The sequence below is a fragment of the Hibiscus syriacus genome, unplaced genomic scaffold (assembly GCF_006381635.1).
Source record: "Hibiscus syriacus cultivar Baekdansim isolate YM2019G1 unplaced genomic scaffold, ASM638163v2 tig00110584_pilon, whole genome shotgun sequence".
NCBI lineage: Eukaryota > Viridiplantae > Streptophyta > Magnoliopsida > Malvales > Malvaceae > Hibiscus > Hibiscus syriacus.
The window spans coordinates 2,774,487-2,798,576 of NW_024062792.1; the positions used below are offsets into that span (position 1 = coordinate 2,774,487).

General features: G+C 35.4%; 1 protein-coding gene across 1 annotated transcript in view; it reads right to left on the bottom strand.

The window, feature by feature from the left end:
* Positions 1-24,090, bottom strand: part of LOC120133686 — a 50,665-nt gene that overhangs the window by 5,825 nt on the left and 20,750 nt on the right. The window contains exons 4-5 of the mRNA XM_039150219.1: positions 8,496-8,592; positions 258-884 (exon numbers count right to left, since the gene is read on the bottom strand). Of these exons, the coding sequence (XP_039006150.1) occupies positions 258-884; positions 8,496-8,592 (724 nt within the window). The remainder of the gene's footprint in view (positions 1-257; positions 885-8,495; positions 8,593-24,090) is intronic.

The following is a 24,090-nucleotide window of genomic DNA, read 5'->3' on the forward strand; positions in this document are numbered from 1 at the left end:
GGTTGCATGGGAACCAAAGGGTAGGGCCGTATAACATCTGCTTTTAACAGCGAATCATAGATCTCTGCATATGATACTGGTAAAGGTGTAAAAGATAACCTTTCATTTTCTTTTCGAGATCCTCTGGACTCTGCTCGATTAGTGTTTGTTTCCTCTTTCTTAACCCTTGGCTGGGTTATTGTAACACTTTTCGATGAATCTTTGTTGTAAGAATTGGCATTGTTGACCTCATTCTCCTTTTTCCGGTATGTAGGTCTTTTGGAACTAGACCCATCATTCGATTCAATCTTGCCACTTTTCAAAACATTTTCAATTAATTCTCCAGAAATGACCAAATCTGCAAAATTTCTGGTTGCATTCCCCATTAGATGATTTAAATAAGGGGCCTTCAATGTATGGACAAACATTACTGTGGCCTCTTTTTCTGACAAAGGTGGTTGAACTTGGGCTGCAGTGTCACGCCATCTCTGGGCATACTGTCTGAATGTTTCATTATTCTTTTTCTCCAAATTCTGGAGAGTCCATCTATCAGGGACCATGTCTGTCACATGGCGGTACTGCTCTAGAAATGCTTTAGCCAAATCTTTCCAAGATCTAATATTGGCTTTGGTCAATTGAGTATACCATTTTAAAGCCGGTCCTGTCAAACTATCCTGAAAGCAGTGAATTAACAATTTCTCGTCCTTTACATATCCTGCCATTCGTCGACAAAACATAGTGATGTGAGATGAAGGGCATGTAGTACCGTTATATTTATCAAATTCGGGAGCTTTGAACTTGATAGGGAGGATTAGGTCTGGAACTAAACTCAACTCACTAGCATCAAATCCATAGAATGATTCAGTTATTTCCACGGATTTCATTCGTTCTTCTAAGCTCTTGATCTGTCTGGTCAGCTCTTCATTTACTTTTTGTTTCTCATTCAGTTCATTTAAATCTGGGATCAACTGATCAGTATTAAGATCCCCTACTTTCACATCTGATATAAGCGGATTTTTGCTTGAAGATGCTGGATCCACTTGTTGATCTTCATGTGGTTTAGCTTCTTGTAATGCAGATGTACGAGCATTGATTTGTATAGGGGTAATACCAGAGTGATAAATTGGTTCTGGTGAAAAACCTAGAGGATATATGGGTTCTTGGTCGAAAGATACAGGATTTTCATGCATTTTTCCACTGATAGCCTGCCTTTTAAACATGTCCTCTATCTTCTTCATCATACTGTCTTGTGAATTTGCAATGCTGGCTTCAATTTTTTCCAACTTCATTCTCATTTCTTCTTGTTCTTTATGATGCTGTTCTTCAATACGCTGTATTTTATCCTCCATAATTCTCTTAGTAGCTTGTCTAGTACCGTAGTGATGTAGTATTTCTCTTTTGGCCAGAGTAACTGCGATTGAAAAATCTCTTAATATTATTTTTTCAAATTTTAATTAATGAATTTTAACTTAATAAATAAAATAATTCATAGCGAAAATTATGAAATGAATGATGAATGTATGCAAAATGTATGTATGCAAAAAGATATTGATCCCAAAAAGTTAACTGTCATAGAACAACTTTCATCGGCATACAAAAGTTTCTTTATAATAGTTCAGAACTACAGATAAGGCGTAGCTTTCCTATTAAGCTCTATAATTTCTTTCATTAACCATGACACCTTCTTTCCACACTTAGAAACTGGATCAACGTGATGCTCAATTATTTCGGCTTCAACAGCTAGTTCCCCAACATATCTGGCAACCTCGCTCATTTGTACCATGGCCTCGAACACCATATTGCTTCTTTCTTCACTTCTTTCGACATAGAACTCAGTTGACTTTTGCCATTGTTCATTCGTTCCTTCAAGAGTTTGCTCTAACTCAGTGATTCTGACTTGGCAATTGTGCAGAATTTTTTCAAGATCTCTAATGCGTCTTCGCAATGAAGCATTTTCCTCATTACTTTCCTTGAGATCATTAGGTCCTAGACGAACCTTTTCTTGAAACAATGATTCTTCCAGTTGCAAAATGTAAGCATTAAACTCTGAGTTTTTGTTTCTAGACTGATCCAAATCCTCTTCAAGTTTTGTTCGTGCTTCTTGCGTTCTTTGATTAAGCTTCTGGATTTGAACATCTTTGTTTCTGCATCTTTGCATCCAATTGCTAGCCACCTCTTGCTCTACCTCAAGTCTGGTATTGAAATTTTTTCTTTCTAACTCCCATTTTTCTTTTTCAACATTGGATTCTTCCATCTTTTGGCCTCTGACTTCAAGTTCAGCAATCAATTGGTTTATCTCAGATTCAAATCCCTTGAACATGCTATTTTTCTCGCCTTCAAATTTAACAAAGATGTCATTCTTCATCTCTTCTAAATCTTTGGCTCGATCTCTTTCTCTTTGTATTTCATTCATGATCTCGCGGTGCTCAGCCTTGTGCTTTATAATTCGCTCTCGTCTGTCGACCTCAAAATCTTCCATTTTTTGCTTTCCTTTTTCCAGGCTTTTGAGTAAACGGCTATTCTTTCCTTTCAAATCTTCGACTCGTCTTTTCTCGATATTCAATTCTCTGGTCATCTGTACCGTCGATTGGCTGGGTCCTGATGCTTTTCGGGATTTATATAACTCCTGATAATCTTTCTGTAAGGCTCTGTACTCATCCTCACCTTTTTCTTTATCTTTTCTCAACATTGCACATTGTGATGAATGAAAGTCAATGTCAACCCCCAACATAGCTTTATCTTGTCTCATTTGCTCTAACTCTTTCGACCAGCCATCTCTTTCTGCTTCAAACTCAGCTCTCAGGATTTCAATTTCTGATGGAACCACCTTGATGCGATCTTCCATAGAGATATCCTCATTTTGATCTGGTAGAGGAATATTTTCGTTTTTTCTGACAGATCTCCAATCTTCATAATCAGGAGTTAGCATTTCTTTTTGCTGCTTTAGCTCGAATACAAAAAGTTGTTTTCCAAGCTGTAACGGCTTCCATGATATTTCTTTTATAATTTTTGCTGTGAAATGCGAACTCAGATGACTGTAATCCAGCAGTGACAGGTACAAATTGACGACCTTCATACTGTCTTATAACCAGAAGTGGTGCATATCCAATTCCTCCCCATAATCCGAGCAACATTATCCAGTTGTAATCACCACATTTGTAAATGAATTCCCTTTGTATTTGCCACGGGGCTCGCCAAACAACGTCATTGCTTTGCAGATTTCGAAAGGCATTAATCCACATATCTTTCTTAATTTCTTTCGACCATTCCTGCTCCAGAAATTCTTTTAATGGTGAGTAATCCGTATTAAAGCGTCGGTATGAAACCTTTTCTGTCTTCCAGAAATGACTACGGATCCAAACATATAACAACTAAGTACACCCTGAGAATCGTCCACCTCCTATCCTTCGGCAAGCATTTAACGATCTGAAGGTCTCTGCTAGGATTGCAGAAACAGGATTAATCTTCTTCGGTAGCTGTTCAAACAAGTCTACCACTGCAGCTTCAATATATCCCAATACTTTTGGGAATATGACCATACCATATATACCCAGAGCAAATAAATCGAATCGTACTTTAATATCTGGATGGCTCTGAATAAGTTCTCTGATGTTGGTCCAAGCAATGCCTTCGCTTTCGCCTTTTTGTTTGGTACGGGATGCTACCCATTCTTCTCGTACCCCGGCAATTTTTTGCTAATTTAACTCGGAAGGGTTGAGTTTTAATTGACTTTGAATAGATTCGATTTTCCAAAGTCCCATCTATATGTAGCAAAGTTGTGTACTCTTCAATAGTAGGGACCAAGTCCTCTTTATTGAAAGTGAAGCAATTGTACCCTGGATTCCAGAATTGAACTAGGGCTCGGAGTAATTCATCATCAACTTCTACATAGAGCAGATATGGGATGTCTCCGTAAGTCTGATAAAACTGCAATTTTTTGTTTGAATCCCAACTTTCCCAAATGCTTCGCAAATCTTGCATATCATTTCTTTTTAGTGAAACTGAAGCATAACTGGCCAAGTCAGATACATAATCATCCTGCAGACTATCTCCTTCTTGTCTTTGTAAATCTTCAGCCCACTGTCTTACTTCTGAGTTTAGAATTACTTGACTTGAACCCTTTTTATCCATAGATGAAGGTTTTCCAATGAGACTATTAACACAAGGATCAATGTCTTTTATCCTGTATGATGCTATGCAAACAGAAAAATAAAGAACACACAAAAAGAAAATAAGTTAGTTTAAAGGATAATAACATTTATTTAATTTAAACATGCTTTTCTAAATAATTTAAATAAACATGTAAAATAAATTAACAGGAAAGACATAATTCATTTCTCCTGTGTGTACACCTATTTTGGACAAAATTTCGGCATGACTTCTGATTGGAAGAGTTTCTAAGGTTTTTTTATATGCAGGGTTTCAGAACTAGGAGTAAAGGTACCCGAATTGTCCTTGTTAGTGCCCCCTTGGGTTGCTAACCCTCAATCCTAGTCCATTACAGACTAAAGTGAATCGAGTTCAATTCGAGGGGATACATTTCTCTATGCCTGACACGGAGAATAAATTCTCACGAAGACAGAGAGCATATGAACCCCGAAAGTTACTTGCTAGGTCTGACACGGAGAATAAATTCTCACGAAGACGTTGCTTTCACTTTCACTTAAAAGGGACAACTCAATTATAGAGCTTTATGTTATGCAATGCAAGTGTTGTGTGTGAGGAGAAAAAATAAAAATAAATACTGAAATAAAATACTTGCAAATAAAACATATAAATATTATAAAAATAATAAATAAAAAAAATTTGAAAAGAAAGAATTAAAAATTAAATATATAAATTTTTAATTTTTAACTAATAGAGACAATTTATAATTAATTTTTAAAAGTTTGACCATTCCCCAGCGGAGTCGCCAAGCTGTCGTAACCGGCTTTCGTCCGGGCACGAAATATTAAAATTTGGCGGGGAAATTAATATTAATAAATAATTTTGAAAATAATTTGTGAGTCGCCATCGGCCTTTTTGGATCAGGTAGGTCGAATACCTAAAAATTATTTTTTAAAAGAGTTTTAAGAAAACATCAATTAAAAAATTGAACTGATCTGCGTTTTATAACCAAAAATTCATCCTTTTTAATAATAAAAAGGGATTCGTGGTCGGTTACGTTTAGGGAAGGATTAGCACCCCTACAACGCCCAAAATTGGTACTTTTTAATTATAAATTGTCTCTATTATTAAAAATTTAAAAATTCAAAAATATATTTAATTTATAATCTTATAATTTCAAAATTGTAAAAAAAATATTTATTTAAAAATATCCGAAAAGAACTTCTAGGTGCCTTAAGACAGTTCTTTTTCTTTGATATTGATAAATATTAGTTTTAAATAATATTATTTAATTTTTAATTTTAAAATATCAGAATAGGACATCCAGTTGTATTAAGACTGTCCTTTTCTTCGATATTAAAAATAAATATTTAAAAATAATATTTATTATATATTTAAAAAATATTTAACAATAAAAATACAAATACTACTAAAATAATATATTTAAAAATAATAAGATAAATGAAGACATATAAAATAATTGATTAAATTAAAATAAAAATAATATTAAAAATCTAATTCATAATTAATCAAAACTATAGGGATTAAATATGTTATTTCTTTATTTTATTTATTTAGTGACTAAAATAAAATCATCTAAAATTCGGATATTAGACTTAAATAAATTAAAAATATAAACTAGGGATTAAAATATTATTTATTGAAATTAATGGTTCAAATCTGTAATTTATCCTAAATTTATTTTAATAAAAAGGACTAAAATGAATAAAATTAAAATTCAAAGACTGAATTAAAATTATTATAAATTCAGTTTAGTGACCAAAATGTAAAGTTTACAAATATGAAGGACTGCGGAAGGGATTTAACTATTTTGTAATTACGCGAATAGCCCTTCCCGAAACGACGTCGTTCGGGAAGGACTATATAAGTCCAAATCGGCTGGCCCTTCGGGCCAGCCATTTCATTTTTTCTTTCTTTTTTTTTTTTCTTTCTCTCAAACAGAGAGAAGAACTCTCTGTCTTCTCTCTAAACTGAGAGAAGTTCAGTCGGCCGGCAGCCGTTAGCCGGCGTTCATCCGCCGTCAACCACCGCCGCCGGCCACCGTATTCGGTGGCCGGAAAAAATTTTTTTATATCTAAATGTAGATCGGACCGTCCTAATGACGGTCCCGATACTTTTTTCCGTTAAATGACTCCCAATCGGAGCAGATCTACAAATATACCTTCGGTTTTTTCGGTTCTCCGGCGATGTTCAGCGTTTCCGGCGACGGTCAAGGTTTCCTTGGTAAGCTTCTCCCCTCTCTTCTTCTTTTTGTTTTTGCTCTGTTGGGATCGTTGGTAGTTTTATATCTCTCTATTTTCCCTTTTTTTTTTTTTTTTTGGTTCAGTCTCTGTCTCTTCTTGCTGTCTCTCTCCCTTTTTTTTTCAGGTGGGTGGTGGCTTTTATAGCCACCACCGGTGTTCGTCTTGGACCGGTCCGAAGAGGGGGCTTCGGTGAGTCACCGGACTACCAGTGGTGACTCACCCCGTAGCCTTGGCGTGGACGGCCGGTGTTCTAGCTTCTGGAGTCTTCGGCTGGGACGTGGCAGCGGCGGAGGCGGTGAGGGTTTCTGGAAGCAGCAGCAGCGGCGGCCGCGTGGCCCTAGGGTATCATACCCTAGGGTTTGTGCTGGATGAGTGTGGACCGTTGGATCGTGCCAGATCCAACGGCTGTGATGAGGCGGCTGAGGATGATTAGGGTTAGGAAACCCTAACTGGAAACCTAAACATTTAGGGTTTCTAGTTAGTTTTGGACCGGTTCTGGTTGGTTTGTAACTGGACCGGTCCAGTTGTAATTGGGCCTGTAAATATTATTATGTATTTAATATATTTAATATAAATTAATAATAATAATAATAATAATAATAATAATAATAATATTAATAATAATAATAATAATAATAATAATAATATTAATAATAATAATATGGATAAAAAATTAATATCTTCAGCTAGTTTGCCCAATTTTGTTTTTCATTTATTCCTTTATCCTGTTCATCGCTTTTCTTTCTAGCGATGGTGAATTCACCACTCAATTTCAATCATCCTTTATTTCTACATCCTTCAGATGCCCCAGGAGGTCTTCTGATTTGTCATCAACTTAGTGTAATAAAAAATTATTGCATTTGGAGTTGTTCAATGCGAATAATGTTATTGGCTAAGAACAAGTCGGGATTTGTCAATGGCAGTTTTTGCCAAGACGATTATGAGTTGGAATTGCGTTGCAGTGGGAGTGTTGCAATGTGATTGTCTTATCTTGGATTCTAAACTCAGTTAGTAAAGAACTCTCTGCTGGGATAGTATTCGAGTCTCTGGCTCCATTTTCTGCTTGCGAATGTGTGGTGTCTCAGTAGAACTTGAAGCATCTTGTTTAACATAAGCTATTTCAGTTCTTGATGGGACTGAATGTGATGTATTGGACTATTTGAAGCCAGGGAGCGTCGAAGGTTTTTGTAGCCAAGAGGAGCATCGAGTATGCCGATTGAAAAAATCATTATAAAACCTAAAACAAGTATCGAGAGAGTGGAACTTGAAGTTGACTGAAACGCTTGTGACTACTGGATATGAACAAAGTATGTATGATTACTCTTTGTTTACCAAAAAGAAAGGCAAAGAGGTAGTGATAATGCTTGTGTATGTTGATGACCTCTTCATTACTGGAAATAATGGTGATATGATTGAGGAATTGAAACTATTTTTGCACCAACACTTTAAGATGATGGACTTGGGAGATTTAAAGTTCTTTCTTGGGTTGGAAATTTTAAGGTTAAAGGAAAGGATTTTAATCAACCAACGTAAGTCTGCACTAGAGCTAATCGAAAGTCTTGGATTAAGTGGAGCTAAGCTAGCATCTACTCCCCTGGATCAAAACTGCAAAATTACTACAACAGAGTATGATGAAGGAACAAGGTAGAACAGTGATGATGAGTTGATTCATAATAAAACAGTTTTTCAAAGACTTATTGGATGCCTTATATACTTGACGCGCCTGATATAACTTACTCAGCTCATCACCCGAGTCAGTTTATGTAGTGGTCGAAGAGGTCTCATCTCGAAGCAGCCCTCAGAGTTGTGAGGTAAATTAAGAGGAAACCAGAGTAAGGCATCTTGATGGATAGTACAAGTTGTAAATTGCGCGTTTATTGCGATTTAGACTGGGCATCCTGTCCAAAAAGAAGGAATTCTGTAACAGGTTTTTGTATTAAAATTGGAAACTCTTTGATTTTTTTGAAGTCAGAAAAATAGAATATTGTTGCAAGATCGTCTGCAGAAGAAAAGTCTCGAAGCATGACAATCACTACTACAGAAATCATTTGGTTGGAAGGTCACTTAGCTGAATTGGGCTTTGTCAGTAGGGAGCCTCTGCAATTGTCTTGCGACAACAAAGTTGTCTTACAAATTGCAGCTAACCTTGTTTTTCATGAGCACACTAAACACATAGAAATCGATTACCACTTCATCAGGGAGAAGATTCAAGCTGGTCTCATTAAAACCACACATGTTTCTTCTGCAAATCAATTAACAGATATTATGACCAAGCCTTTGAATATTGGTTAGCATGATTATTTGGTGTCCAAGATAGGGGTTCGTGATATTTTCCACCCTCCAATTTGAGGGGGAGTGTTAAATTTGTAGCTCTTTAGTTAGTTCTTTTCTGTTTAGAGTTTGTTATAAGAGGTTAGCTAGTTATCTTGGTTGTACATATGTGAATGTTTGCTGTAAGGTTTTATGATGAAATATATGAAATATATTTTCAACAGAAACTAGTTGAAGTCCCTGTCATTGGCTGTCATTCATCATCACCGTCAATCATCATCGATTTCATCATCAGTCTACGTTGCCCATTAAATTGAAAAATTTCCAATTCAATCCTTTAGAGTCGCAAATTAAACGATGTACTGTTGTGGTGCCATTCAAATTCCCACACGAATTCGACCAAGAAGACTTGACATCCAATCATAACCTACAATTGGAAGACGTGGAAACCAATGTTTATCAATTGCATGTGCTGCTTTGGTACTGTTGTCGTTGTGGTTATTAACTTACTGTTAGTTTTACGATGTAGATAGAAAATTTTGTATTGTAAACCGATTTTATCAATATTCCCCCCTAAGTATTGATATTTTCAAATTTTAAAAGAGAAGGAAAACTTTAAAAGTATCAAACTTTTTCACATATTTCGATACATAGGGAAAAGTATAGAGTATTTATAAATAACATAACCAGTTTAGGGAAAGTAAAGGCCAGAATCAGAGAAGAGAAGAAAGTAAAAATTGAAGAACAAAATTGGAATTGCAATTTGAAGAATAGAGAGTTACGTTCGTGAAACCCTAGTTTGCATTTTTTTCAATTAATGAATTTGGATTTAGGGATTAGGGTTTAATTTATAGGGAAAATATGTAATATAGTGGATCGATTATTGTTATAGGTTAAATGAATGGAAAATAATTGAGATTATTAAAACAAGTAGAATGCAACATTACAAGTTGAATGGAAATGATGTAAGGCTCTTCTGATGCCTTAACAATTGATTGTGGATCTAGGAAGGAAGCAAACAACCTGCACAAGTGAATGGCTCAAAAAGAGATGGTTAAGGGTGGTAAACGTATGGCTGATTAGGTGGGTTGTTTAAATGAGAGATGGAAGCGGAAGATGATTGAAATGGCTAGGGTTACGGTTATGAAACAAAGGGATGGAAGTGAGGATAGTATCTTGAAGAAGTCTCAAAGAAGAACCAGTGCTATAGAGAGCAAAGACCCGAACTTTATATTGCTTCTTCAAGGGGTGGTATTAAGTACTTTGACCCACTAGTTATATGAACTAGGAACCAGAAGTATCAAGGTGAAAAGAAAGGGGTTGACGCCACAAGTAATAAATACTTGATAAGTCGATAAAAGTCACCAGGACTTAAGGAAGAGAATAATCTCACTTATATTAATAAAAAAGGTATGCTTACAAATGAAATAGGAAAGCCTATTTATAGTTTTTGAAGGGACTTGGCCGAATAGGTACATGTTGGTTCGGCCAGCCCTTGTACCTTCCTAAAATGACATGATTTAAACGCTAAAAGAGATGATGGTTCGGCCCTTGATGGAGGGAAATGATCCTTGGCCGAATAACACTTGTATCCCTTCACTTTGGTGCCAAATGGGAGAGAAGATGATGCTTGGCCGAATTGTTAAATGGCTCTTCATCTTGGCGCCTAAATGAACCACATGCAAGGCACATGGGGCTGATCATATGCAAAGCACATGGGTATTCTAGGGAGCCTTGTGGTGCAGCCCTTTGCATGGGATGATGGCTGGTCATGTGTTCCCTTCTTAGGCGTGTATGTGTCTCCTCCAAGCTAGCTTGAGTGTGGAGCTAGCTAGCAAGCATGGGTTGTTTTGTGAACAAGTTTCCTAGCCAAATCCTTATGAGCTTCATAACAGCACATTCAGCTATATTCAGCTACCATTGATATCATTTTTGACAACTCAGCTCCAAATAGTTCAACTAACTGAGTTCAACTAGCCTTGAGCTCCTCTAGCTGAATTGAGCTTTCCTTAATGTTCCATGAGCTGCCTTGTCCTTTGTGAGCTGTTTGTGAGCTTTATAGGATGTCCAAATCATCCACCAAGCTACCTCAACGTTCATCACACTCCATTGTACCTATATGTGCAAGGAAATAAGCTAAGTTCGTGATATTGAGCTAAGACGAGCTAAATACCTTGCTGCCATGTAAGAATATGGTAATGTGAGCTATGATTGAAGGTCATGAGCTAAATATATCATCTCATAATATGTGTAAGATAATGCATGAAGCTTAAGAGTTAATATGAATGCATATGATCTATTAAAATGAATTATAATGATGCTGCCTTGATGTATATAATGTAATCATGCTTAATATGATTATAAAACTATCCTAATATGCTTAAATATCAATGTGCATGTTGTGTTCATACTAAGTTATTCTTTAACTATTAAAACATTATATAACATAACATAGGAGGGTCTTAAGTTATTAAATGAATCAAAAGCTTCAAGACACTTAGTTAGGAGAACTTCCCTGAATTGTTTGGCCCTTGACCTAGTAATGGGACCTTGTGGCATGACTTCCGGATCTGGGGTAGGCACGACCATATCAAGAAAATATTAGGTTGTAGATAATATTGTAGGTCGTACATAATTGGTGACTATAATGATCAGTTATTGCTTTAATCGGTTATGAAAAACAATTACATTTATAATTACATAACTGTTTATTACTACATATATTACTCAAATCTATATTTTAATTAATGAAAAGAAAGAAGAAGAAAATGACGTCAAGGGTACAAAAAACGTGGGAAGAGAAAACGAATGACATGTCAATTTTTGTTTGTGAAGAAGATGACTTCGAAGATCAAGAGACTACTAAGACAGAAGGAAGGCCGAAGCAATCAATGCCTTCATATATGTACTTTTAGTAAGTAACCATGTATTTGTCTAAAACTTGTTTGAATGGTGTTTATTGATTAAAAGTATTTTAGATGTTTATATTGATGACAAATTTGAAATGTTTACAGTGTGAGTAAATATCGATGATTGAAGGGAATTTTAGATAGAAAGGTTTGTTATGTCTGTAAGTATATAGAGAATGGGATTGTAAACATTATCGATAAGGAAACGTTGATTGCAGGTGAGGAAAAAAGCATCTGTAAAATGGAAGTTGATGACCGAAGAGGAGAAAGAACCTTATGTTAAATTGTCGAAGAAACAAAAAGAAGTATATAATACATGGAGTAGTACACATGAAAAGAAGGTATTTCTTGTGCTTTCATGATTAAATAAAATTGTAACTTTTTTATAAAGGTTGTGTAGAACATAACATAACATTTTTATTTTTTAATAAATGTAGGAAGTCTCAAACAAGATGTAGCTCGATAAGATTGCATGAATTGATGGAAGAGTTGAAAGGAAAGAAAAACTAAATGTTGTTAAAGAAATAGAATTTGAGACTTTGATTGAAATAACAGAACGACCAATTCGTAGAGAGTTGTTTCAGGAGTTGATAGAGAATTTTGATATATGAAACTGTAGAATTAGGTTCAGTGGATATTCATTTCCTCTAGGATTTAGGAATTTGTAGCGGTGTTGGGGCTAAAAATGAAGGGACTTGTGCCGAAGAAGTAATTGGGAGGGAGGATTGGAAAAACTTAACATGATATATAACATAAAGACTAAGGTTACATTTGCTGATCCCGAGGGAGAGATAAAAAGCGATTATTATGGTGGGATTAACTAAAGGTGAGAGTGTTTTTGTACATAGCTAGAATATTTCTTTTTCCAACGGGTGATACATGTCCAAGCAAGGACATTTTGAAGTTGTTGTGTGATGAAAGGATGAACGGTAAACTAAATTGGATGAAATTTGTTGCGGACAAATTGATAGATGTAATAGTTAACTTTCAGAAGCTCGAAAAGAACACATACCTAAAAGGTTGCATTGCAATATTAAAGGTAAATGAGTATTAAAGATGTATTATGTTATAATACTTATTTAAACAAACTAAATTGTAGTGAAAAAAATGACTAAGTTCATTTTGAATGTAGGTTGTATTGTTTGATTTTTGGTCGAATTCTTTAAGTGTGCCGACTGCAAAAAAAAAAAAAAGGGGGATGCCATGCATTCTTGCAAGGAAGATATGGTTTGATTTATGACAAAGTTGAAATTAGAAAGACCCAAAAGGAAAGAAAATGTAATAAAAGTCAGATTATGTTATTAAGCATTGAACAACTTCGTTTAATATTGTAATTTAATTTTGAAGGTTCCTCTCGTGCAGAAAGATTCTGATAAAGGGACTTGTACGAATGAAACGGTGATGGAGAAACTTGAATTATTTATGTTTGAGTTGATGCAAATTAAACGAATTGTTTTTGAGGTTTGTGAAAGACAAATCAGAATCGATGAAGCGATTGATACCCTCAAGTTTGATGGAAATGAGTTAGAGGGAAAAAAACTAATGCATAATTGGATAGAGTGGTGTATGAAGTTGATAAAATGAGGGGTGAAATAAAAGAGATGAAGTGTTGTGTTGGTGAACTTGAAAAAAATTTATTCAATGGGGTTGATTAACTGAGAAAGGGTTTAGTGGTGAATGAAATAGTGAATTGAGGGTAGAAATGAATGAGATTAAGAGTTTTTTTTGGATCATTTGAAAAAAAAATTATGATATGGAAAAAACAGTAAATGAACCATCAAAAGGCCATCAGATTGTTGAGGTGTCTGCTTCTGAATTTAGGACACATAATATATGCATTGATAATGAATTTGGTTTTGATTGTGCTACACCGCTGAAAAAACAAAAGATAAGATGAATAGTAATACATGCAATTGCTATTGTTTCTTTTATTGTTGTGACTAATATAAATTAAACTTTGTAGGTTGTAGGATCTGTGAGAAAGGTTAGTGGCAAGTAATTGTTATTAGAGTGGAAAAATGAAAAAATCGTTAGAAACTAAAATGATCCGTAAAAAGGTTATGTTGAAACATGAATTGTTAGTGGCAAGCAATTATGGATTAATATTTTTTTGCTACATAAATGGAAATAATATTCGTGCACTTAATTATTTTTATTGTTGATGAATATTTGTATTCATAATTTTAATTTCTAATGTCACAGGTTAAAGTACCAATAGGGATTTAGAATACATAATAAGCATATTGTGATTACATTTGGAATAATGACTTGTCAAAGAGGTAAGTATTATATACTGGATTCAAGTTGAATTAAGTTATGATTTGTCTAAATATAACTAAACATACTTTTGACTCGGCAACGTCATTGTCCAATTTGGCATGCAACACATAACTGTACAGGACAGGAACACATTAAAACTGAATGAATGAGTTGTCGTAGGGGTTAATTGAGAACAATATGTTATAAATTTTGAATTTTGTGTAAATTGATATTGATATGCAAATTAGTAATAATTTTTTAATTAACTCTGTTAAGTTACTGATATGGTCGAGTGGACTGTGGTGTGGGTATCTCATAAAAGTTCATGGTCATAAAAAATTGCATTATTTCCTTCCAACATATCGGTAAGTTTAATTGGTAAATTTATATATAAAATGAAGTGTTATGGATGGTAAATTAGTAATGATTTGGAAAAGGAATTGCAGCTCATGCTTTTAAGTAAGAAAGTAGTTTATAAGCATATTGCATAAGTTTATGGTCCCATGTTAAATGGCTATACAAAAGTTACTGAATGTGATATGGTAAGAATAATTAGTTTTTATTTGTTAAATTTCATGTATTAAAAAGAAAATTCTTTTTTCTTAAATAATGTATGACATGTAATTGTGCAGATCATGTGTCTAATGAATGACAGTGCAAGCCATTAATATTTGTTGGTGTTGGATTTGATTTTGGAGGAAGCAAAGGTACATGACACTTTTACTACGTCAAAGGAAAAAAAAAGAGTCAAGGACGCGAGAAAATTGGAGATTAACTTGTTGAAAAATGTTATTTATTTTGCATATTCTATTTAAGTTAAAGGTGGTGATCTAAGTTTAAAAATTTTATTGCAACTAAAATCATTAGAAAAAGGTTTTACTCTTTCAGTTTTTAAGGAGACATTTGGGATGCCTAAGATACCATTAAAATAATTGAAATTGATGGTGGAGAGACCAAAAGCGCAATCAAATGAATATTAATTTGACAATTTTAATCTTTATTTGTCTAATACTTGTGACAGTGGTATGAATCATATTTGACAACATAGTAGTGGTAGTGGTATTGTGTGGTGCGGGGCTTGTGAGCTCAGCGTTCATAATATGTTTTTGTTCGTAGGTTACAGGTCACATGAAGTACGATGGAACAATGATATCATCGAAGAAGTCTCAGCAAAGTACCATAATACAATGATGATGACTTAGTGGACATGTAGAGGTCATGATTTAAAATAAGCCGACTTGTAATATTTTAATTATTTATTGTTTATCAAGTTTTTAAATTGGGGTCCCACTTTTGTAAATAGTTGTGGTTTTATACCTTGTGCTAATATTTGACTAGTTCTTATTTTGTGCTATAATTTGTGTTTAAATACTCTTTGATTGTTCATTATTATTGCTTATTTGGGCATTTCTACTTGTTTTCAATGCAGGACCCTGAATTCTAGAAATTACGCTTAAAAGACGAAGTTCTGCACCTATTTCATTTTTCCATAATCAAGAGCAACCTAGTGGGCATGAAACTGGGCATGACAGCGCTGACATGGAATCCAGTCAACATCTTCTAGAAGGTCTAGTCAACATTTCCATGGCGGCAACAGACTTAGCCACAAATTCAGACATTCAATTTGGAATTATCTTTATTTTTTTAATTTTATTTGGATAATTTTAGGATTTATCTTGAATTATTTCAAATGTAATTTTCTAGAGGTTTAGAGACTATAAATACCCCCTTGGGTTAAGCCTTAGAGAGCATCCCAGTTATTCCAAACATTTCTAGTTACTTGTTCTTTTTCTTTTTATAGTTTTATAAAATTCTTCTTCTTCTTTTTATTTCGCTCTTATTTTATTTTCAAGTTATTTTCTTTTAAAAATGCTGAGTATGATTTCTATCATGCTTAGCTATGTTTTTCATAGCCAAAGGTTGAAGCGATGTGTAACACCCCAAAATTAAATTAAAAGAGAGTTGAGGACCAAATTCCAATTTTTTAAAAGTTTACAACTCGATTTTGGAACCTATGAGAAGTTCATGGACTTAACCCTAAATTATCCCATTTTTTGGTTCGTGAAAAATAAAAGTTTCAGAAATCCCCTCGTGTTCGTGTTTCATCTCCAAAACCCTAAACCAAACAAACCCATCCTCAAGCCTTCGATCGTCGATTCACCCATCTCCAACTAGTTGTAAACAACACCAACGCCACTAGCAGCTCTGGTATCCTCTCGTAACCCAACCATGTCCATTTGCTCATTGAAATCGACCATCGTTTGGCATGTTTCAAGATATCAGTCGTTAGAAACCCATCATCGCTACTCTGTCTCTGCTCGTCGGTGAGCAACACCAACCCCTAGGTGAAGCACCATCAAAGCCCGATCAAAACCCACCCACTAGATCTCGATTTTTCATGAATTTCGGTCACCTCGGACATTGGTTCACTTCACCGCCACTTCAGCTAATCTCCCTGCATCTTCTCGGTCAAGACCTAATCGATGGGTCGAGTTATCGCAATCGATTTCCCTCCATCGCCGGCGTGGGTAAGTCTCAGATGTTTCCATTTATTTTGGCTTGGTTTGGTTGAAGTTTGGTTGGAAAGGATGTGTAACTACTCGTGGAGTAATTGGCCGACCGCCTTGAGGTCGTCGTCGCTGTCACGCGTAGCCGTTCGAGAGTGGGGCTCGTCTCCCAACTATGATTTTTTCTGATAGGACCAGCCCAAACCGGCCAACCCGGTCTGAACCGGGTCTGTTTGACCTGACCTATTAACTTTGACCCGACCCGTTGACTTTGAACCACCCCGTTGACTGTTGATCGGTCTGACCATTGACTTTGACCAAAAATATCAAATTTTCAGAAAAGTCATATTTTATGTTTTTCGACATCCTGAGTCCGAATCCGAAGTCCGTTTTGCCAAATTCGTATTCGGTAACAATGTACCATCATCAAATAAGCTCATACTAGTTAACATCGCCTTCAAATTAGTAGTCGCTCTACGACTCAAAGCATCAACAACAATATTAGCTTTTCCAGGATGATACTTAATATTGAAATCATAGTCTTTCAAAAAATCCAACCATCGACACTATATCTAATTCAGATCCTTTTGAGTCAACATATATTTCTGACTTTTATTATTTGTAAAAATATAACCCTTCTCCTCGTAAAGATAGTGCCTCTAGATTTCTAGAGAAAAGCCCATTGCGACGAACTCGAGATCATGTGTAGGGTAATTACACTCATGTGGTTTCAACTGATGAGACACATAGGCTACTACTATACAATCCTGCATCATAACATAGCCCAAACTAGTATATGAAGCATAATTATAAATCATATAATCTTTCCAAGACTCGGGTTGGGTCAAAATTGGTGCCTAAGTTAGAACAAATTTTAACTGTTAGAAACTAAACTATTGAGCTTCACCTCAGAAAAAAGACACATTTTCCTCAAAAGTTTCATCAAAAGAGTTGCAATCAAAGAAAACCCCTCAACAAGCATCCAACAATAACCCACCAAACCTAGAAAACTACGAACCTTAGCCACATTCTTAGGTTGTTTCTAGTTCATAATAATGTCAATATTTTTCGGATACACAAAAATAACCTTAGCATAAATAATGTGACCCAAGAACATCACTTCTCTAAGCCATAATTCACACTTACTGAACTTCGCATAAAGTTGTTTTTCCTTCAAAGTATATAAAACAACCATCAAATGGTCATCCTGCTCTATCTCAAATTTTGAGTAAATCATGATATCATCGATAAATACAACAATGAACTAATATAAATACAGTTGGAATACCTAATTTATCATATCAATGAAAGCAACAGGGGCATTAGTCAACCTGAATTGCATCACTAAGAACTTATAATGCTCATATTGAGTACGAAAGGTTATCTTTAGAACATTAGAATCTTTCAACTTAAGCTGATAATAATTGGACTGAAGATCAATCTTAGAGAAAACAATTTTACCACAGAACTAATCAAATAGACCATCGATGCATGGCAATGGGTATTTGCTCTTAATTGTCAGCTTATTTAGGTTTTAGTAATCGATGCACAAATGCAAGGTACCATATTTGTTTTTAATAAAGAGCATGGGATCTCCCAAAGGGGAGGTACAAGGCTGAATAATTCCACGATCCAATAACTCCTGTAACTGAACCTTGAGATCCCTCAATTCCTTAGGTATCAAGCGATAAGGACCATGGACACCGGTGCAATACTTGGATAGAGTTCAATTCCAAACTCTACTTATCTCTCAGGTGGTACACATGGTAACTCTTCCAGAAATACCTCTAGAAAGTCTCTCACGATACTGATCTATTCAATTCCAGAAGTAGACTACCTTGAATCAATAATATAAGCAAGGTACGCTATGACACCCTTCCGGATCACACTATCATCTGCCAAGGCTAATATAACATTAGACATATAACCCTTATGCTTATCGATCAAGAAAATCTCCCTATTATCAGAAATCTTCAAAATTTCTTTCTTGGTTCATAGTTCAAATTGACCCGATGTTCTTTCAACCAATTAGTACCAAAAATAATATCAAAATCATCTAGAGAAAGTTCCATAAGGTTTGTATGAAAAGTCTCTCCACAGAGCTCAAGAGGAAAATTACGGTAGATTTCATCATCCACTACGAATTGACCGATAGGAGACTGAACAGTAATAGGATAGCTAGTCGGCTTGATAAGAATGTAAAGGTTATGAGCTACAACACTCGTAATATATGAATGGTAGACCCTCCATCAAGCAACGTAAAATAATGAACATAATGAATGATAAAAGTACCTGATATGATGTCTGGATCATCTCATTCCTTATGACGTCTCGTAGTACAAACAATAGTAGGTTATATAGACTAATACCTCACAGAACCTCTAACTGGGGCTAATCGCCCATACCTGAAGAACTAGTACATGACCAATTGAGACAATCAACTCTGACTATGAACCCTCGGAGTCTGAGATGATCCCTGAGAACGAGCAGGAGTTTTGATAAGTCATAGTAAGCTATGAATAATCTCTCAGAAAGTGCTTAATGGATCCACACCTGAAACATGCTCCTAACTTCTTGAGGCACTCCCCATCATGCTGCATACTACAAAAAGTACAAGTAGGAATAACCAGTTGTACAAAAGAAATAGCCTTACTCCCAAACTGACCAGAAGAAGCAACATGTATAGACCCAGAATCAAACCTCAATGTATCATCTTTCAAGTGTTTTCAAAGACGAGCAAAAGAACCAAAAGGACCCTTAAAACCTGATTGCTTTATTTTTCGATTGTAATGCTCTATATTAAGATCTTCAATATCCTCAACATTCTTAGCTCGATCCACGAGCTTAACAAATTCCCTCTCATGAAGGGTAGCAATCTGGCTACGAATTTCAACATGCATACCTTTTTCAAACAGTAGACACTTCTTCCTCGGTAGTGATAAATCTAGTAGAATACCTACTGAAACACAAAAACTCTAACTTATAATCTTGAATTGAAATATCACTCTGTTTCAGATCCATAAACTCTTTCTTTCACTCTTTCAGATATCGATTTCCCACAAATCGACTATGAAAAGTACTTTAAAAAAACTTGTAATTCAATTGATCCCTTGGAGTAGTCATCTTCATTGAATTCTACCAATTTAGGCCATTATCTTTTAGTAGTGAAACAACATATTGAAGTCTCCATTCAATTGGATAATCCATCTTATCCAGAACACGTTCAGTATCCTAAATCCAGTACTCCCCAACAGACGGGGATGCTTGAGAAAACCCTCTAAAATACTCTGCTCTGTTACGCAACATCGTCGATGAGATAGTAGTGGCAGTGTCCTTTGGCTAAACTCCAACAAATTTTTAAAGTAAACGAAATACTACTTGACCCAGAACAATATCCTCTAAATCATCCGCAGATATGCGTCCAGTGATAGGTGTATGCTTAGTACGCTCAGTATGCTTCGTCTTATTAAAAAGAATCAGATGCTCGAGTGCATCCAATCGACTTAGAAGAATCACATGCTCGAGTATGTTCATCAGATGACTCGACTCAAGAACTGGAAGACCTTTATCAAAATCAATCACTCGGCTACCATGGCCTAAAGCGCTAGCATATCTACTACATGGTACATGACGATGTACTCCTATAGGGTGGCATGCCAGTTATAAATTCTGAAATAAAAGAGTATAAATAAGATAAAGTCATATATGGTAATTAAGTCTCAAAACAGAATACTCAAATTTGAAAAGAAACAAATTTTAAATAATTTAGTAAAAATTTACAGTCATAGTAGATTCTAGAAAATATTTTCCATACCCAAAATTTTTAATAAATGTAAAAATTATTTTACAAAATAGTACAAAATTTTGACAAATAACAGCTCGAGAATTAAACCTAGGCTCTGATACCACTAAATGTAACCCCCTAGACACGACCTGGACGTTACGATCGAATCTTGGAGACCACATTCATATTCAAATTTACAGAAACAATGAAACTTTCAAATTCAAGACATTCATCATCAAAAATCCAGTATAATTCCAAGTTCAAAAGCATTGATTCATAACAAAGTCAAATAAACAATTTCTAACGTCAAAAACAAATAAAACACAAAATCCCATAAAAATATCTATATATAATCAATAAAAAATAAATAAAATAAAGTCTAAAAAAGTCCATATAATGTTCGAAAATAAACGGCTACTAACGATCCTCCAAATACTAGACGTAATCCTAAGTTTCTGAGTAATCTGAAAAGAAAGAAACTAGAAAGTGAGATATGAAGCCTAGTGTGTCCTCTACAGTAAAACATGTATCAAAGTATTTCTAAAATAGTACAAATAAAGTGTAACAATAAATCAGAATTTAATAAATAGAATGCAGCACCAATAGCACATTACTTTACCTTTTGCCATGGATAAATAGAATGGGGATGTTCCCTCTGAAAAGGATCTCAGTTATAAACAAAAATTAGAATGGGGATTTAGCCATCAGATGAGGATCCTAAATAGTAGCTAAATAACACCAGCTAAGCCTTACGCTTCCCATGGTCGGTCGTACCAGATCATACGGAGTGTGGACCTAAAATTAATACTACTATATGAGTACGAAAACCATAATCCTAAACAGAAATAAACTATAATGTCATTGAATAATACTTATACGTATCTTGAGACGAGCGAGCGAAATTGAACTGAGCTGAACGAGGATGGTCAGGATCTATTAGAGAAAGATACGGTGAACCTTGATCACCTTCAGAAAATAACATCAAAAAAATAAGTCCAAAACCTCAACATCTACCTAATATAATTATGACTTTAAGTGATAAACGACGTAAAATAGGGCTTTTGGCTCAAAATTTGGTAAAACGGACTGCGAAAATAGACTCAAGACGATGAAAAACATAGAGATAGAGGTCTCCACAAAAAAATCAACGATCAAAGTCAACGGACAAAATTAACAATCAATAGTCAATGGGTCGGGTCAATTAATGGGCCAATTCAATCAACAGGTCGGTTCAGTCAACGAGTCGGGTCAGTCAATGAGTTAGGTCAATCAATGGGTCTAGTTGGTTCGGTCCAGAAATGATTGATTCAGCCGATTTTAAGCTACCAAGACACTTTCACATGGGCAGGATGGCGCGTGAGACGTCATCTGGTAGCCGTAAAATTATAGAAAAATTCATAAAACTATTTTAAACAATGGGGAGCCACTTACTTGGGTCAGACTGTGAAAAAGATTGACGGAGATGGGGTTTTTAAAGAAACCTAAAATTTTGTCCTTCTAATAAGGCCAACGTCGGCGATGATGGAAACATCGAAGCCACTGGACGAACGATAATGATGAAAGGAACACAATAGTGTCGAAGATGAGATACATGATGGTCTGAGGGGTGACAAATCAAAGAATATGAACAATAATAGTTAGGAGAAAACTTGGGGAGATGAAAAGAACGGTTGGAGGGAAAAGGAGAAAAGAAAGCAGGAGTGGGTACTTCAAATACCTAAAATTTGGGTAATTTACAAACTAAACTACTATTCTTTTGAGAACTTTTAAACCGATACCAGAATTTTAAAGTATTTAAAATAAACCCCCAAAATTGGAATGTGATTTAAGTTCCCTCGGCTGAGATGTGTGAGCTTCTGGAATGTATGGAGTCTCTCGAGCTTTTATATCATCCATTTAGTGGTCTTTTGTTTACATGGTGCAATCGTCAAACTAATGCTTTTTTTGCTAGAATAATTAGATCAGGTGATCGCTAATAACCACTGGTTTACGAAGCTTCGTAGTTCGTGTGTGGAATTTCTTGCTCCAGGTGTGTCAGATCATTACCTTGTGGTTTTATGGCTGGAAAAGTCCTTAAATGTTCAAAAGTCGAAAATGTTTAAATTTTTCAATTTTTGCTCTCGTAATCGTGAGTTCTTGGATATTGTTAAGCGCTCTTGGACAATGCCTGCTCAAGGTGACCTCATGCTTATCCTGAAAAGGAATTAAAGTGCTTAAAAGGGGACCTTAAAGCTCTTAACAAGCAATGTTATAGTGATATCTCAAAAAGAGTTGCTTTAAAGAGAGATTAAATTGAGAGGCAACAATTGTTTAATCTGTCTGCGGGTAATTTTGAGGGGTGGAAATGGAAAGGGCCCTAAAAAATCTTTTTACAAGCAAAAGTAAAAATCCAATAGTTGCAATAGGGAGACCTTATTACAAAGTTTTTTTTTTTTCATTTCTCGGATACGATTAAACAGTGTCATGACACCATCCGAACGCTTCCTAATGATTTGAGGCAACAACCTAATACGTTTGATGAAATATCGGGGGAAGCCGTAAATTTCATTAAGCAACTTGTGGGTACTGTAGATCAGAATGTTAAGGGATGTGGGGTGACACTTTGAGTGATATTATTGCATTCCGAGTCCCAACGAATGCTAGTATTGATCTAATTAAGAGGGTTTTAATTACGAGATCAAGAAAGCCTTCTTCCATCAAGGGGATGATAAGGTGCCGGACCTGGACTGTTATTCTCCCAAATTCTTCAAGGCAGCATAGGGGATTGTAGGTGATGACATTATTTCAGCAGTGCGGTTTTTCTTTAAAGAATCATTTTTGTTCCTAGCTTTTAATGCCACGACACTAGTCTTTATTCCAAAAGTGATTAATGTAAGCACCATGAAGGAATATATGCCCATTGCTTATTATTCGATTGTTTATAAAACCGCCACTCTGGTGGGTAGGATGATTGTCTTGTTCTCGAAAATGATTGCTTCGATTTAATCTATTTTTGTAAAGAGGGGGACAAAGTAGACAATACATTGTTGACTCATGAGATTGTCCGAGGCTATGCTCGGAAAACGTTGAGTCCAAAGTGTGCAATTAAAATTGGCTTGCACAAAGCATTCGACAGTTTGGATTGAGAGTTCATTCTTGATGTACTTGAAGCCATTGGGCCCCTGAAAAAGTCTAAGGAATGAATTCGAATTTGTATAACCTCTCATTGCTTTTCTGTTGCGTTTAATGGAAATTTGGTAGGCTATTTCGAGGGGCGAGGGGGGGGGGTTAGGCATGGAAATCCATTCTAGCCATATTGTTTGGTTTGGTGATGAATGTGTTGTTCAGAATACTCGATTTGGCAGTGTGTAATGAAAATTTTCGATTCGACCCTACATGTAAAAAAGATATCTTGACCCACTTGTGCTTTGCGGATCACCTTCTTATTTTTTTCTAAAGGCTCTTCGATTTTGTTGGGAATTCAAAGTGTCTTGGAGAAGTTCTGTGAGATGTCAGGATTAAAAATTAATGCGACCAAGTGGGAGTTGTTTGCTTCGGGCGTTGCTGAAACTGAATCAGACCACATAAGGCAAATCTTGGGTTACAAGATTGAGAAAATCTCGGTTCGATATTTGGGACTTCCATTGGTGACCAGAAAATTATCTGATAAATATTGCCATAGTCTAGTAGAGCCTATTTCGAGGAAGGGCTGTAGGCTTCAGTTGATACAATCTGTGATCATAGCACTACCAATATTTGGTCTCAACTGTCGAAAAGATTTTTAAAAAAGATCTTGTTTTTGAATAATTTGATGACCTGTTAATAATAAAACGTGATTTGAAGAGTCGCTACCAATCTTTGATTAGTATTTGACATTATAAAAAATATTCATTTTAATTAAAAGAACAAATTTGCAATCTGTGTTACCAAAAAGTTGAGTTTGGGAGTCGATTAAAGTGGGGAAGGATTAGCACCCTCACAGTGCCCTAAATCGGTACGTAGTCGATTAATTAGTTATCTTTGCAATGAAA